Raw genomic sequence first — 15,313 nt, forward strand, 5'->3', positions numbered from 1 at the left:
CCCAGTTGTACCCCGTCGCCTAGGGTGGGTTGTTGCAAGTAGGCAGGGACTGAGTGGCGGGTAGATTAGGGCTCACTTGTCTGTTTCCCTACCCCCTATCATTACAGTAATGATGTATATTGTCTTTTGTGTATATTACCAATGTAACGATACTACTGCTGCTCTCCCTCTATTTCAACTCTCAAGTATTGTGGAATGCGGACTGTGAATTCCGAACTGTTAATTTGATGTCATTGCCCATATGATACTGTCATGCTGATATGCTTTGTTTTAATATGTAAGACTTTGTTAGTCTTTAATAAAAAGAGTTTAAAAAAAATAAAATAATGGCCTCCGGCGATGCCCTCTACGGAAGCCTGGTGGGTCCTGACAAAGTCAGTACCTACTATGCTTGCTGTCAGCAAGTAGTTGACAGCTCTAGTAAGCTGCACTATGCATGTAGAACAGTGTATTAGAATTTCACACAGGGCCTCCTGCCTTCAAGTCCTCTAGTGGGACAAGGTAAAAAAGTAAAAAAAAGGTTAAAAAAAAAGTTGTGTAAAAATAAAAAAATACAAGTTTTAAAAGTAATAAAAAGTAAAAATCCCCCTTTTTCCCTTATCAGTCCTTTATTATTAATAAGAATAAATAAATAAATAAACTATACATAATTGGTATTGCCACGTCCGTAACAGCCTGAACTACAAAAATATTTTGTTATCTATCCCACGTGGGGAACGCCATAAAAGAAAATAATAAAAAAACATACCAGAATCACAATTTTTTGGTCATTTCAGCTCACAAAAAATGGAATAAAAAGAGATCAAAAAGTCGCATAAACCTAAAAATAGTACTGATCGAAACTACAGTTCGTTACGCAAAAAACAAGTCCTCACACCACTTTCTTGATGAAAACATAAAAAAGTTATGGCTCTTAGAATATGGCAACACAAAAAGTAAATGATTTATACCACAGAAGCTCTGCAAATGTGACATGGCGCCCAGAAACCAATCCAGCAAAATCTACATGCCAAATAGCACTCCTGCCATTCTGAGCTCTGCTGTTTGTCCAACCAGCAATTTATGACCACATATGGGACATTGCCGTAATCGGGAGAAATTGCTTTACAAAAATTGGGGTGCTTTTTCTCCTTTATTCCTTGTCAAAATTAAAAATTCGTGCCATTTATTGGAAAAATTTGATTTTCAATTGCACAGCCTAATTCCACAAAATGCAGCAATAAACCTCTGGGATCTAAATGCCCACTATACCCCTCGATAAGTTCCTTGAGGGGTGTAGTTTGCCAAATAGGGTCACTTTCGGAGGGTTTCCACTGTTTTGGCACCACAAGACCTCTTCAAACCTCAAGGCCTCAAAATCTACTAGGTGATCCTTTGCTTCGGTTGGCTGTGCTTCAGTCCATTACCACACTAGGGCCACTTGTGGGATATTTCTCAAAGCTGAAGAATCTGGGCAATAAGTATTGAGTTGCGTTTCTCTTGTAAAACCTTCTGTTTTACAGAAAAAAATTTAATAATAAGTATTTTCTGACAAAAAAATTAAATTGATAAATTTCACCTCTACTTTGCTTTAAATTCCTGTGAATAAAGGGTTAATAAACTTTCTATATGCTGTTTTGAATACTTTGAGGGGTCTAGTTTCTAAAAGGGGGTGTTTTATGTGGGTTTCTAATATATAAGCCCCTCAAAACCACTTCAGAACTGAACTGGTACCCAAAAAAAATAGGCTTTTGAAATTTCATTCAAAATATGAGAAATTGCTGCTTATGTTTTAAGGCTTGTAACGTCCTAGAGAAAAAAAAGAATGTTCAAAAAATTATGCAACATATAGTAGACATATGGGAAATGTGAACTCGTAGCTATTTGGAGTGGTATAACCCTCTGTCTTACAAGCAGATGCATTTAAATTCAGAAAAATTCTATTTTTTTCACATTTTCTCAAAATTTTCACATAAACACTGAATATATCGACCAAATTTTACCACTAACATAAAGCCCAATGTCTCACGAGAAAACAATCTCAGAAACGCTTGGATAGGTTTAAGCATTCCGAAGTTATTACCACATAAAGTGAAATATGTCAGATTTGAAAAAATGGGCTCTGAGCCTCAAGGCCAAAATAAGGCTGCGTCCTTAAGGGTTTAAAGAAGCACTCCACTTTTTTCTCGTTCTGGCTCCCATAGGAATGCATTGAGAGCCTAAGTTCCGGTTTACTGAAAAGCACAATGATTCCAGACAAGTCAGAGTGAAGATCAAGGGGGTGGCGCTGGACCCGAAAACAACATGATGCAGGGATCGGTAAGTATTTCTGCACACAGCACCCTACTGAAACACCAATGTACAAATGGAGGGGGCAATAAAAGAAAAAAGTGGAGTGCATCTTTAAAAAATAATTACTAGAGATAGAACAGCCCAAAGGAAACACATTTCGTACTATAAAACACTAATAAAACATCTAATAAACAACCCAACAAATGAAAACAGTCCCTTTGAACAGGAAGCAAACAGAATGATGATTCGATATCGGACTTGGCCAATAAAGCACCAGCGCTCGCCCACTGCACCAAACTCAATGCAGCATCAAAAGAAGTTTTGGACACCGCCAATTCCTCCTTCGAAGTGCCATCGTTGACTGACCCCCTACGAGGAAAAGTGAACTAATGAAGCATTCTATATTTTTCCGCCTTCTTTTTGTGGGCCATGCCAAGTGGAGAAACTCTCAAATTTGAAAACAGCAGCTTCACAAAAGGAGCGGACATATGGCCCAGTTCAACCTCTTTGCAAGTTTTTTCTAAAGCAACTGAGATATTGTCACGGACAGATTTAAAATTCCCACATAAAGACAAGAGGGCTGAAGGCTCATGTGGCATGTAAAAAAAATCTCAGAAAACCAATTACAAAGGAGCACTGCTTCCCATTTCCTGGGATACTGGTCAAGCCAGGGCTCCATCGCGAGCACACTCACCGGTATTCTCTGATGTACAGGAAACACCTGCCTTCGCATGCATTCGACTTGTGGAAGCAACGGGGAGTGGAATGCTCCCCTCCGCAAATGGAACACTCGTGATGGAAATTGCACATGCAAAGAACCAACAGTGTTCATCATTATAAAGATAGCATACACCACTGGGTTCTTTTCCCGCTGCCTGACCAGAATTATGGCCCGGGGAAGCGGCGATACTTGGAAAGGGCAGCGGTGGCCACTGAGCCAAAATCAACTAAATCCAAACGTTAGTTGCCTTTAACGCCCCCTTCAATCGTGGGCACTAAAGCCAGCCATTGCCAGAATTCCCCATCATAATGCCACCGAGCTTAACCACTGTGCAGCTTGTGAGCGCTAAAGATGGTATCTAAGTACACAAAGAGCATTGCTTCTTTATCTGGGAAGCATTGACACAACATATGAGCCAGCACATCAAATCAACTTTAGCAGTTACATGCTCTTGCTGAACATTGCTCCCCACTGGCAGGACGGGTGGTGCAGTAGCAATCAAATTTATCTGACTGAGTTCAAAGCAGAAACAAGATCACCCGATTCTGTACTAGCAGAAGTAAACCAGACAGGGACACAGACTGACTCACCACCTGCTGGCGTTCCGGTCGCCTCTAGGAGAACATTAATGGATGCGGGTACATCTGGTGTGGCAGCGGTTTGTTCCGCAACCATATCCTCAACCTCTGGACGGTTTTGATGTAAAGACCTGCTGGCTCTGCAATGTCTCCTTTCCTCCTTCCGTACCATCCTGCAAGATCTTCGGCGAGCCCTACCCGTGCTCCACGAGCTGCAAGTGGACCCAGATGAGAAAGAGGATGAACCGTGCGTCCCTCTACATTGTCGGTGTGCTAGACGGCTTGGCGACCGACGCTGTGCCTTTGAACGTGCTTTGAAGGAGATCGACCTGCAGAGGAAACATAAGACAGAGACAGGGAAAGGGAACACCAACAACATTCATAATCCCAATTCTTAACCTACTGGCCACAATAAGTATCGCAGTTGAAAGTGCAGAAGCTGACTGCTCCCAAACAAGCAGCCAAACACAGGACTTGCAAGGCCAGCCGTCCCCAAATGGCGCTGCACCTGCCATAAGGGGGTCATCCAAGAAGGAAGCAGCTGCCAGATCCTCTGCATAACCCACTGTTTCAGTACTCCTCTCCATCGGCCCAGAAACAGCGCCAGTTACATCTAGGCCGCGTGACCGAACGGAAGGACCCCGGCAGACAGCAAACCTCGGCCGCTCGATGAGGGAGGAGTCAGCAACCAGAGGCCTAAGTTTAAATCTCGCGTAAGATGCCAGTGTTTCTTAAAGAGGCTCTGTCACCAGATTTTGCAACCCCTATCTGCAATTGCAGCAGATCGGCGCTGCAATGTAGAGAACAGTAACGTTTTTATTTTTAAAAAACGAGCATTTTTGGCCAAGTTATGACCATTTTTGTATTTATGCAAATGAGGCTTGCAAAAGTCCAAGTGGGCGTGTTTAAAGTAAAAGTCCAACTGGGCGTGTATTATGTGTGTACATCGGGGCGTTTTTACTTCTTTTACTAGCTGGGCGTTCTGACGAGAAGTATCATCCACTTCTCTTCAGAACGCCCAGCTTCTGGCAGTGCAGACACAGCGTGTTCTCGAGAGATCACGCTGTGACGTCACTCACTTCCTGCCCCAGGTCCTTCATCGTGTTGGCCACATCGGCACCAGAGGCTACAGTTGATTCTGCAGCAGCATCAGCGTTTGCAGGTAAGTAGCTACATCGACTTACCTGCAAACGCTGATGCTGCTGCAGAATCAACTGTAGCCTCTGGTGCCGATGTGTTCTCGCTCGTCCGACATGATGCAGGACCTGTGAGTGACGTCACAGCGTGATCTCTCGAGAACATGCTGTGTGTCTGCACTGCCAGAAGCTGGGCGTTCTGAAGAGAAGTGTATGATACTTCTCGTCAGAACGCCCAGCTAGTAAAAGTAGTAAAAACGCCCCGATGTACGCACATAATACATGCCCAGTTGGACTTTTACTTTAAACACGCCCACTTGGACTTTTGCAAGCCTCATTTGCATAAATACAAAAATGGTCATAACTTGGCCAAAAATGCTCGTTTTTTAAAAATAAAAACGTTACTGTAATCTACATTGCAGCGCCTATCTGTTGCAACAGCAGATAGGGGTTGCAAAATCTGGTGACAGAGCCTCTTTAAGGATACCAGTAGAAACAAATGGAACACATGATTTTTTAGTTGCCCGATGTACTATATCTATTAGGTGAGCCTGTATGTTTTAATTAGTCCCTCAAAACGTCCCTAGGATGAACTCTGGCAAAAAACTTATCTTCAATCTTCTATCGAAAACTGACCTGATTCCGGAGAAAACTGATCTCAACATTTGGATGTACTCCAGTAAATTTTTAATTTTAGAGTTTATTTCTTCCAAAAATCTCAGCAATGATGGCAAAGTTGTTTTGTTTCATTACATTTTCATTGGCTTCTAAGGATGTGCATATTGTGGATGTCACACAGTATATATTGTACCTTCACTACTCCGGATTCCATGTTACCTATCTGCAGGAAAAGTAAAAAGAGACTATACTGTCAGCTGCCAAAAGGGGAAGGAGACTGATTCTGCTCAGAGCCTGCCCCCGAGCAGCACAGATTAGCAGCTGCACCAAGGGGGACACAGGGATGCATAAAAAGATGAGAAATTTATTCTTATATGCTATAATCACTAAACATTACTTTAAACAGCTATTAACAGCATTTCTGGACTTTTGGTTAAAAAATTATTCATAAGATAACCCCTTTAAGCAGTTTAGCTGTCAAGATACTGTATTCATATTCTAGCAATCCCTTAGAACAGTGTAACCCTACCAACATTCCTTGGGGTTCCTTTGAACCTGGTGAGGGATTCACCAGAACACTGCAGCATGTCACACATATAACTTTTAACTCCTTAACGCCGAAGGACGGATATATCCGTCCTCAGCAGCTGCTAGTTCGCGCAGGAGGACGGATATATCCGTCCTGTGATGGCGCGGGTACTGAGACTGTACCCACGCGATCAGCGGCAGGAGCACGGCTGTTATACACAGCCTGGCTCCTGCTGCAACTGCCGGAATCGAAGCGCGCTCCGATTCCGGCAGTTTAACCCATTAAATGCCGCTGTCAATAGTGACAGCGGCATTTAATGTGTTTGACAGAGGGGGGGAGCTCCCTCTGTCACCCGATCGGCGCCCCCGCAAACAAATCGCGGGTCGCCGTCGGGTTTCCATGACAGCCGGGGGTCTAACAAAGACCCCCAGGTCTGCCTTCAGCATCTGCCTGTTAGGCGATGCCGGAGGCATGACCTAACAGGTTGCCTGTCAGTTTTACACTGACAGGCAATAATGCTTTGGTATACGAAGTATACCAAAGCATTATATATGCGATCGGCACATCGCATAGTGAAGTCCCTGGTGGGACTAAAAAAAAAAATGTAAAACAGTTAAATAAAGTTTGTGAAAAAAAAAAAATAATAATTACAGTCAAAATCAAATAAACTACTTTTTTGGCCCAAAAAGTGGTTTTATTTAGTAAAACGGACAAAACAAATCACACATACACATATATGGTATCCCCGCGTTTGTAACAACTTGACCAATAAAATGAACATATTAATTAAACCGCCGGATGAACAGCGTCCAAAGAAAACGCAAAAAACAACGTCAAAATTCTCTCTTTTCTACCATTCCCCCCATAAAAAATAAAATAAAAGTTAATCTATAAGTCCTATGTACCCCAAAATAGTACTAATAAAAACTACACATTGTCCCGCAAAAATCAAGCCCACATACGGCCACATCGACGGAAAAATAAAAACGTTACGCCTCTTGGAACGTGGCGATGCAAAAACAAGTAATTTTTTTCTAAAAGGGTTTTTATTGTGCAAACGTAGAAAAAAACATATAAAACCTTTACGTATTTGGTATCCCCATAATCGCGCCGACCCATCGAATAAAGTTAACATGTTATTTACGCTGCATAGTAAACGGCGTAAATTTATAACGTGAAAATTAATGCTGGAATAGCTGCATATTTTCAATTCTCTCCTAAAATAAAGTTAATAAAAGTTAATCAATATGTTATAAGCATCTAAAAATGGTACAATTACAAAATACAACTCGTCCCGCAAAAAACAAGCCCTTACACGGCTATGTCGACGGAATAATAAAAGAGTTACGACTCTTGGAATGCGACCGCGAAAAAACAAAAAATAATCCTTGGTCATTAACGTGCAAAATGGCCCGGTCATTAAGGGGTTAAAGTAGTGATTGAAAACTAATTTTAGTCTGCTCATACATGCTTGGCAAGGAAGTCAACATATTATAAAATGCTTTACCTGCCCTACCACTAAGCATCTTTGAGGTAGGAATTGGAGCAGGGGTTCCCTGGCAGTGTAAATATTTTTCAGGGCTTCCCCACAGTAATAAGCTTGGGAATAAAGCTCTGTTTACATATGCAATGAAAGACTTATTTGGGGGTTGCTTCGGATATTTCAATATTTCTAACAGTAAGAAAAGCACAGTCTGCAGAACTATTCTAGCTGCCATCAATACCAGAACCCCAATAAAATGCAAATAGACTATTTAAGTCAACGGGGTCTATTGGTGACTGGATATGTGGAAAATAGATTTGGCACAGTGTCATGGCTTCCATTCTAAAGGTAATGCTAGTGTGAATAGAGCCTAAAAAATAGGCAATATACAATATTCTTTATTAAATCTGTCACCTCTTGACCAAGTTTATCACTCATTTTGCTGTCTCGCAAGCAAATTTTCTCAATTAAGGGGAACTTTTAGAAATGTTACGTTCCCGTTCAACTACCCTGCTCTGTTTAAAGACCACTCCAACTACAGAGGAAATTATATTATTTAAAATATAAAATGGAATTGTTATTCATGTATATTTATAAATATATTTTATGTAGAGTTCCTTCAAATCAGAGCAACAGGGCAAAATTATCAATGTATTTAGGCCAGTCAAAAAAAGTGGTAAGGGCTTCAGAGTTTCAAGAGTGAGATTCATTTATCAATATTTTCTGACCTGCCATTGTTTATATAGACTAAAGCGGCATTCGCAGAGAGATTAATACATCTCCCTTATAACCACATATAAGTACATGTTTTTTATTCATGAGTCCAAAAATATAAATAAATTACTTATATTATTTCTTGTAATTCTAATAACTATTGAATAGCTTGATTTCCTAATGCAGCTTTATAAGTTGTAATTATGTTACAATTGTAGCACTTTGGGGAGTACTTCTTTACAAATAGCTCTTTTTCTTCGTCCCTTCCAACTTAAGTACTTATTTTAAAGTCCCGTCAGGCTTTTCTTTTTTCTCATACTGAGAAACAGTTACAGACTTAGAGGCGTGACCAGAGTACAGAATAGCAGCACTCGCTCCCAGGCATACAACACAGAAGCCGCACAACAAAGATAGACCCAAGGAGAGCAGCAATTGGGACCAGGCACACACACACATACACAAAGGAGATACAAGGCAGAGAACAGCGCAGGCTGCCAACATGAGGTTAGTAAGAAAATCACTTAGTGACAAGGAGCAGGGTAAACTTTGAAAGTCATAACTTTGAGATGATTTATGATGGCTGCTAGAGTGCTGTAAAAGAAAGTTATAAGCAGAATTGAGAAGTATAGTGACTCTTCGCAGTAGTTGCTTATATTATATGTAGCACATCTTGCTTGTTTAGTTAGCATGGGTCATTATATTAATGCCCTCTTCTGTTAAACATCTAATCTATTGGTAAAAGTTAAATGAAGACAGACAATAACTAATATTCCTGCCAAATTAGGATATATATATATATATATATATATATATATATATATATATATATATGTGTGTGTGTGTGTATATACATATATATATATATATATATATATATATATATATATATATATATATATAAAAATATATATATATATACACACACTTTATCAGTGTTGTAATATAGTAGGTCATACACACACACACACACACACACACACACACACAAGCTGAAGATTAAATCAAAATTGAAATTAAATAAACCATTTTTATATTTACCTAATTAGTTAAGATAAATTGTAATATTGACATGATTAAAACAACATGACGTCATGTAAAATGTCTTAAACTAATAAGGTTTTCTTACAAAACAAGATGACATCATGTAAAATGTCTATATTGTATAAGGTGTGCTTAATAAGGTGTTATTATTGTAGAAGAACTAGAGAATGTCACAAAAAGTAATTGTGCTATCATTATGCTGAAGTGATATGCAAAAGTCCTTGGCCACAGTGTAATTATATAGGCTGTGGCACTACTGTGGCCTGTATAAATAGTCCTACTTTAGTCCATGGAGTGTTACTGCAAATAATAATATTATTAATAATAAAAATAATAATAATAATATAAAATGTATTAGATGGGAATTGTATGTCTTTAATTAGGGGAGGGTTTTTGTCTGCCCCACACCAAACGAAAATTATGCCCTTGCGCTAAATCCAAGCTGACAGTGAGAAAAGAGAGGGATATCCAAGGCTGTGTAGACATTAGGGCTACTTAAGTGCGCGATACCTAAGAGGAAGAGATTACATAGCACCGCTATTCTTTACTGTCAATAGGTTGTAAGAATGACATGAAAAATGTTTCTATGTAATTTAAGTAATGCATTCCCCATACAATACCATAAGCTACAATAGCAGTAATAGGAACAAAACCTCATTGTCAAATTTTTATTATATTACAGTATTAAAGGGATCAGAAAATAGCAAATTTTTGGGTGTGTTTATAAAAAATAGGTTTTATTTTGCTAAAAGGTTTTTATTATCAAGATTGGTATAAAATTTACCGAACATACTTAAAATCAGTGCACGGATATATAAGAATTTGGTGTTCTATATGTTGAAGCTTGGTAACTGAAACCTGAAATATTACACAAATATCTACAATGTGCGCCTGGTGTGACCTGCGCTACGCTAACAATTTTTCTGGTATAGAAAATGTGACACAAAAAATGGTGGCCACATGCCGTTTAAACATGGTAAATGTACTTTGCACTATTTTCAACGCCAGATCTACCCCAAATGCCAGTGTGTGACAGTTTTTACAAATGTGCCCATAAAACCTCCTGTCACAATAATCTAGCAGTCTTTCTATGGAGTGAGACGTGTTTCTTTAAATATGTCTCATGACTCTCCTCCATCAGGCTACTATAGACATCTGTGGATAAAGCTGGCCTTATCAGTGGGGCGACTGCTCAGGCGCAAATTTGAAGTGTTTATCATGAAATCTGAATTTTATACTTTAACCTTTCCTAGTACGCGTTACATGTCTGTTTTAATACATGAAATAGTAAATATAAAATGAGGATCAGAATTATGGATCACGGTTATACACTAGTTATTCACTAGAAATTATACGTTTAATATATGTTGGTGATAGATTAACAAAGATTGTTCTTATCATTACTATTATTCTATAGCAATATACACAGTCGTAAAAAATAAGGCACACAACCATACACACCATGCACATAAGATTATACCGTTTAGTTCATTCATGAAAGAGGGGACCCCTGAGCATTTGTAATAATCCTCTGTACCACACTGACCTATAGAAAAATGGAATGAAAGTCCAATGTCTATTAATGGGGTACTGGCCAAAGAAGTGACAATCTGCTTCGTTTAGATAATGAGATGAACACACACACAATGTGGCTATGTAGACATTATGTTTTTGTTATATTCTTTTCAGACACATATTTGAAATAAAAAATGTATAGAAACCTATATGTTAAACAGTTTCTTTAAGATAAACGCGTATTATAAGTGTGCACTTTGGCATTATACTTTTCTTCGTTTCTCAGGTTTAAAGTTCCCTTGCTCCCCCTTCTCCTGTTATGTTTAATGTCAATATTTTCGTGAAAACAACTGATCACAACGGATCAATCAATGGATCCAATTCTAATGGGACAAACCAAAGTGCATCATACTACAAATAAATGCTAGTGTGTGATATGGGCAGCAAGTATTGCCTGTACACAGTTTTTTATTTTTATTTTATTTAGCTCAATTTGTGGCAATGAATATTTATCCTCTCTGTACAGTTGTGAGCATTGTCTGTATTGGAGTTGTTCTTTCCTTATGTTTAGCAGCCCTAACTATTAGTATTATTTGCTACTTGATGATAGTATTGGTTTATAGACATCTTTAGTAAGAAACACAGATAGTCATTTTTGTCTAGCCTATAAAAGGCAAATTGCTTTCGGGTTTCTTGTATTGGGGGGTTTCATGGATGTGCACGTCAGTTAGGGCTTTTAAACCATTGCATTGGTATAAATTTTACTTTGGGTTCTGGGTTGAATACAAATAAAGTTTCTGATACTCTCATATAGCATGGTAGGGTACATTTACCTTTTTAATGTATGTAGGTATGTGTAAAAAAACCAAAATGGAAATAATATTTTTGGATTATCAGGTCAGAACTACCCATGAACGTTAAAGTGCTGACATACAATATCCGAAGCCTCAAATCTGTCTCACTAAGGCTAAGTTCACATCTCGTTTTTACTGTACATCTGATGTGCATATTTTGACATGAAAAAACAGTGTCAAGTAGCGTACCACAGCGTGTATATTGATTTCTATGGTCAGGACGTATTTTTTTTTTTCTTGTGTCCTGAAAAGCGTAGTCTACTACACTTTTCAGTACTTTTCCAAAACATATACCACACGTATACATTTTTATTTGTATTGAAATCAATGGCGACCTATGGACGGCGTATGGAATCTTAAACCCTACATTTGCCTATGTAAAACGTATACATTTTTGTCACCATATATGGGAAATATTGACTTTACAAAGTTTGATTTAGCTCAAGAACAAAAAAACGTATACATTTTTAGAAGTAAGAACGGACACAAATGTATACAAACATATATGATGTATACTACAAAAAAACGTAAGCGTATGTTACAAATGCATACGTTTTTGTAACTTAAAAAACGTATAGGTCGTCGTATACCACAAACGTGTGCACAAAATGGGATGTGAACTTAGCCTAATATGAATGCATTACTTTACACAATGTGTGCATCTCCGTGGGACCCTCGCTCCGGGTCACTGCAACTGCAATTGACTGCTATTGAACTGTGACACGGCAAAGTTATGCAACAGTTACAGTTCAGTAAAATTGTATGGTAAATGTCACATAACAATTACAATTCATTCCTATTGAAGCGCGACTTAAGGGGTGAATTTAGTGTGAATTGAAAGCTGACATCTCCATGTAGCGCTGGACTTGCAGTTCAATTGTATCACAGAAACATGAGTAAAAACCTTTGTGTTTTATTGTGGCAACTCAGGGAGGTGTCAGTCAGTGCTGTTTCTACTTTGAGACCCATCCCTGTCCCTCATTTGGCTGGGTTCCCACGTAGTGTAAACGTTGCAGAGTTTCCGCAACTGAATTCAGCGCAGAAATTCCACAGCATTTACAGCAGCAGCAAAATGAATGGTTTTGAAGAAATCTCATGCACCAGCTGCAGTAAAAATCTGCATCGAAAACGTTTAGCAATTGACCTGCGGTGTGGATTCTAAATCCGCAGCATGTCAATTTATGCTTCAGATTCATTGCTTTTCAGTTGCGGGTTTTCCTCATTGAATTCAATGGAAATTTAAAATCCGCAACAAATGGCCAAGTGTTGCAACTTTTTTGGTTGGAAAAGCTGTGATTCCGCCGCAAAAAACGCAAATGAGAATAAAATGAATATGTAAAATGAATAAAAAAAGTTCATACTTACAGCCCAGCCATTATCATAGCGACGCTTTCTTCTGTTGTTCGTCCAGGCCGGCCTCCCAGGATGACATTTCATTTCATTTGACTGTTGCAGCCAATAACAGGCTGCAGCAGTCACAATGGCTGCAGCGTCATCCCAGAAGGCCGAACTGCACGGACAACAGGGGGATGCATCGTCATGACAACGGCCCAGGGTAAGTATAGACTTGGACAATTTGGTGACGTTTTTCGGGTGGAATTTGCAACGGTTTCTAGGTCGGATACGCTGTGTACTTTAACGCAGCGTATTCGACCCGTAGGAACATGAAATCATGGTCTGCCTTCTATTGAGACCTTGTACCAATGCATTGTTTTCTTCTAAGGGTACAGTCACATGAGGAAGATTTTTCTGCATAAATTTCTGCAACGGAAAATTTCTTTCATTCATCTGAATAGAACTCCATGTGCTTGGTGCAGAAACAATCCAAATTCAGATTAATGGAACTGATTTTTGCAGTAGTTTCTGCAACAAAACCTGCCCTAATACTTAATAATGTCCAACCTCTTTATAGAGTCTTTTGTCCAGCCATTGCTCCTTACTACCTTCCTTTCTACCTCCAGTTATAAATACATTTTAATATGTGCTGGTACTTACTTATACAAGCCTCATTACAGTATACTTCATTAGAGGGCTGTGACTAAGAATTGCAAATAATAACTAGCAGGAGATGCGCTGTCTACTAGGCTTCTGTACCCACCAGAATCCTCAGTCTCTGCTAGGAGCTCAGTGGCAGAAGCCTCAAGCCTAGCAGATAGACCCACTAACTTTGGCACGTTTCAGGAGACCACTGAAAATGATTGCAGCCTACTGGTGATAATCATTACTGAGTAGAGGCACAATCCTCTAACGGAGTATATGGCAAATAAACTTTTATTAGAACCAGCACATATTAGTACTAGCAAAATAGATTTTTATCTGGATGCATTCTTTACGTTTCATGTTATTTCCCCTATACTAAACTGTCAATTGTGATGGAGAATTTTCAAATTTCTAAATTGTATTATGTATAGAGATGAGCGAATTTCCCAAAATTAATTTAGGCTCTGACTCGATTCGGTCTGAATAAATTTAGCGCAAATTGTGCCCCAATTGCCCTGAAAACTTGTCTAGCTCCCAGATGTCTTCTAGTACTGAAATGGTTGGCTGATTTCTTCCTCTGGGAAGCTCCACCCACTTGTTAGTACAGCCTTCTCCACAGACTATACGGCTCTCCCATTCTAAACATGGCCGCAGATGGGGGCATGTGACCAGGAATGTCCATCAGTGGCTTGAAAAATACTGTGCACTGCAAGGGAAGCTAGTGTAGTGCCATGTGCAGTATTATTCACCCCTCGATCAGCGGCCATGTTCAGAATTGGAATGCTGTACAGTCGGTAGAGAAGGCTGTACTAAGAAGGGGGCAGCACATTACAGAGTAAGACATTGGCGCTTATCCTCTAATAACTATATATTAGTGCTGTTTCCCACAAATTAGTAAAGATAAATATAAAGTTGTTAATTTCTTTAACACCAAGCCAGCATAATAGCAGATGACGCCTGCTGGTGGCCGCCATCTTGCTACGGTTTGTGCACCATGAACCTCAAAAGTTTCAGATTTCCCTGAATTTGATTAGTATAGGATTAATTTGCTTATCTCTAATATTAGACAATCTGCCCACTTATATGGCACTTCACAATGGGTCACATTTGTGATGACAGGCTTATGCAATGCAATGTAACTTCAATGATAAATCTCCTCCAATGTGTCTGGTGCCAAATAAAAAATGACACAAAAGTAAATGTAGTTTACTTTTTATAATTATCGACTTTGCTTAGAATGATATAACCCAAGGGTAGGCAACCTTAGCGATGTGGAGATCTACTGTTGAAACCTGGGAGGGTCTTGATATCTACTTGGTACCAGGATGTGACCGGACCATGGGGAAAATAGTGGGTTAGTTAATAGGGAAGTTGCTAGGGTCTTAAAGGACAGAGTCCCAGGATGGCTCTTACTTTTTAAATTAAATTCAGTGCTATAGAACATACAGGAAAGTATAGCACTACACAACAATTACATTCAGTGACTCATAGTCAACGTCATCTCAGATGTAAATGTTCTCTTTTTTTATCTTCTCCATCTGTCCCAGACTGCTATGAACACTACGTCTCTGTACATATTGCCCTCAAGCAGTAATAGTGTCCACAAAATAATTGTAGCAATCAGAGTGCCCCCAGAGTCATACCTCCCTACTTTAATTTAAAGTAAAGAGGGACACAGTAGTTTCAGCATCAATTTCTTTGTTTGTTAAGCTACGCCTCCGACCACGCCTAATCTTCGCCCAATCACACCATATCAGCACCAGCAGACCAGTGCCAAAAGAAACTACAGAGCCTCACAGTAATCCAGTGCGGGGGGACAGGTCCCCCTTCAAGACCACGCTAGTAGGACTTTGAATAAAGCTTTATTCAAAGT

General features: G+C 39.3%; 1 protein-coding gene across 6 annotated transcripts in view; it reads left to right on the top strand.

Moving 5' to 3' along the window:
- Window positions 1-8,426: 8,426 nt before the first annotated feature.
- The window catches only part of MASP1 (MBL associated serine protease 1), a 140,028-nt gene continuing 133,141 nt past the window's right edge, over window positions 8,427-15,313 (top strand). For all 6 annotated transcript variants that reach the window (XM_075861796.1, XM_075861797.1, XM_075861795.1 and 3 more), the window contains exon 1: window positions 8,427-8,554. In XM_075861796.1, coding sequence (XP_075717911.1) covers window positions 8,550-8,554 — 5 coding nt within the window. In that variant the 5' untranslated portion in view covers window positions 8,427-8,549. The remainder of the gene's footprint in view (window positions 8,555-15,313) is intronic.

This window comes from Rhinoderma darwinii, chromosome 4, assembly GCF_050947455.1.
Source record: "Rhinoderma darwinii isolate aRhiDar2 chromosome 4, aRhiDar2.hap1, whole genome shotgun sequence".
NCBI classification, from domain to species: domain Eukaryota; kingdom Metazoa; phylum Chordata; class Amphibia; order Anura; family Rhinodermatidae; genus Rhinoderma; species Rhinoderma darwinii.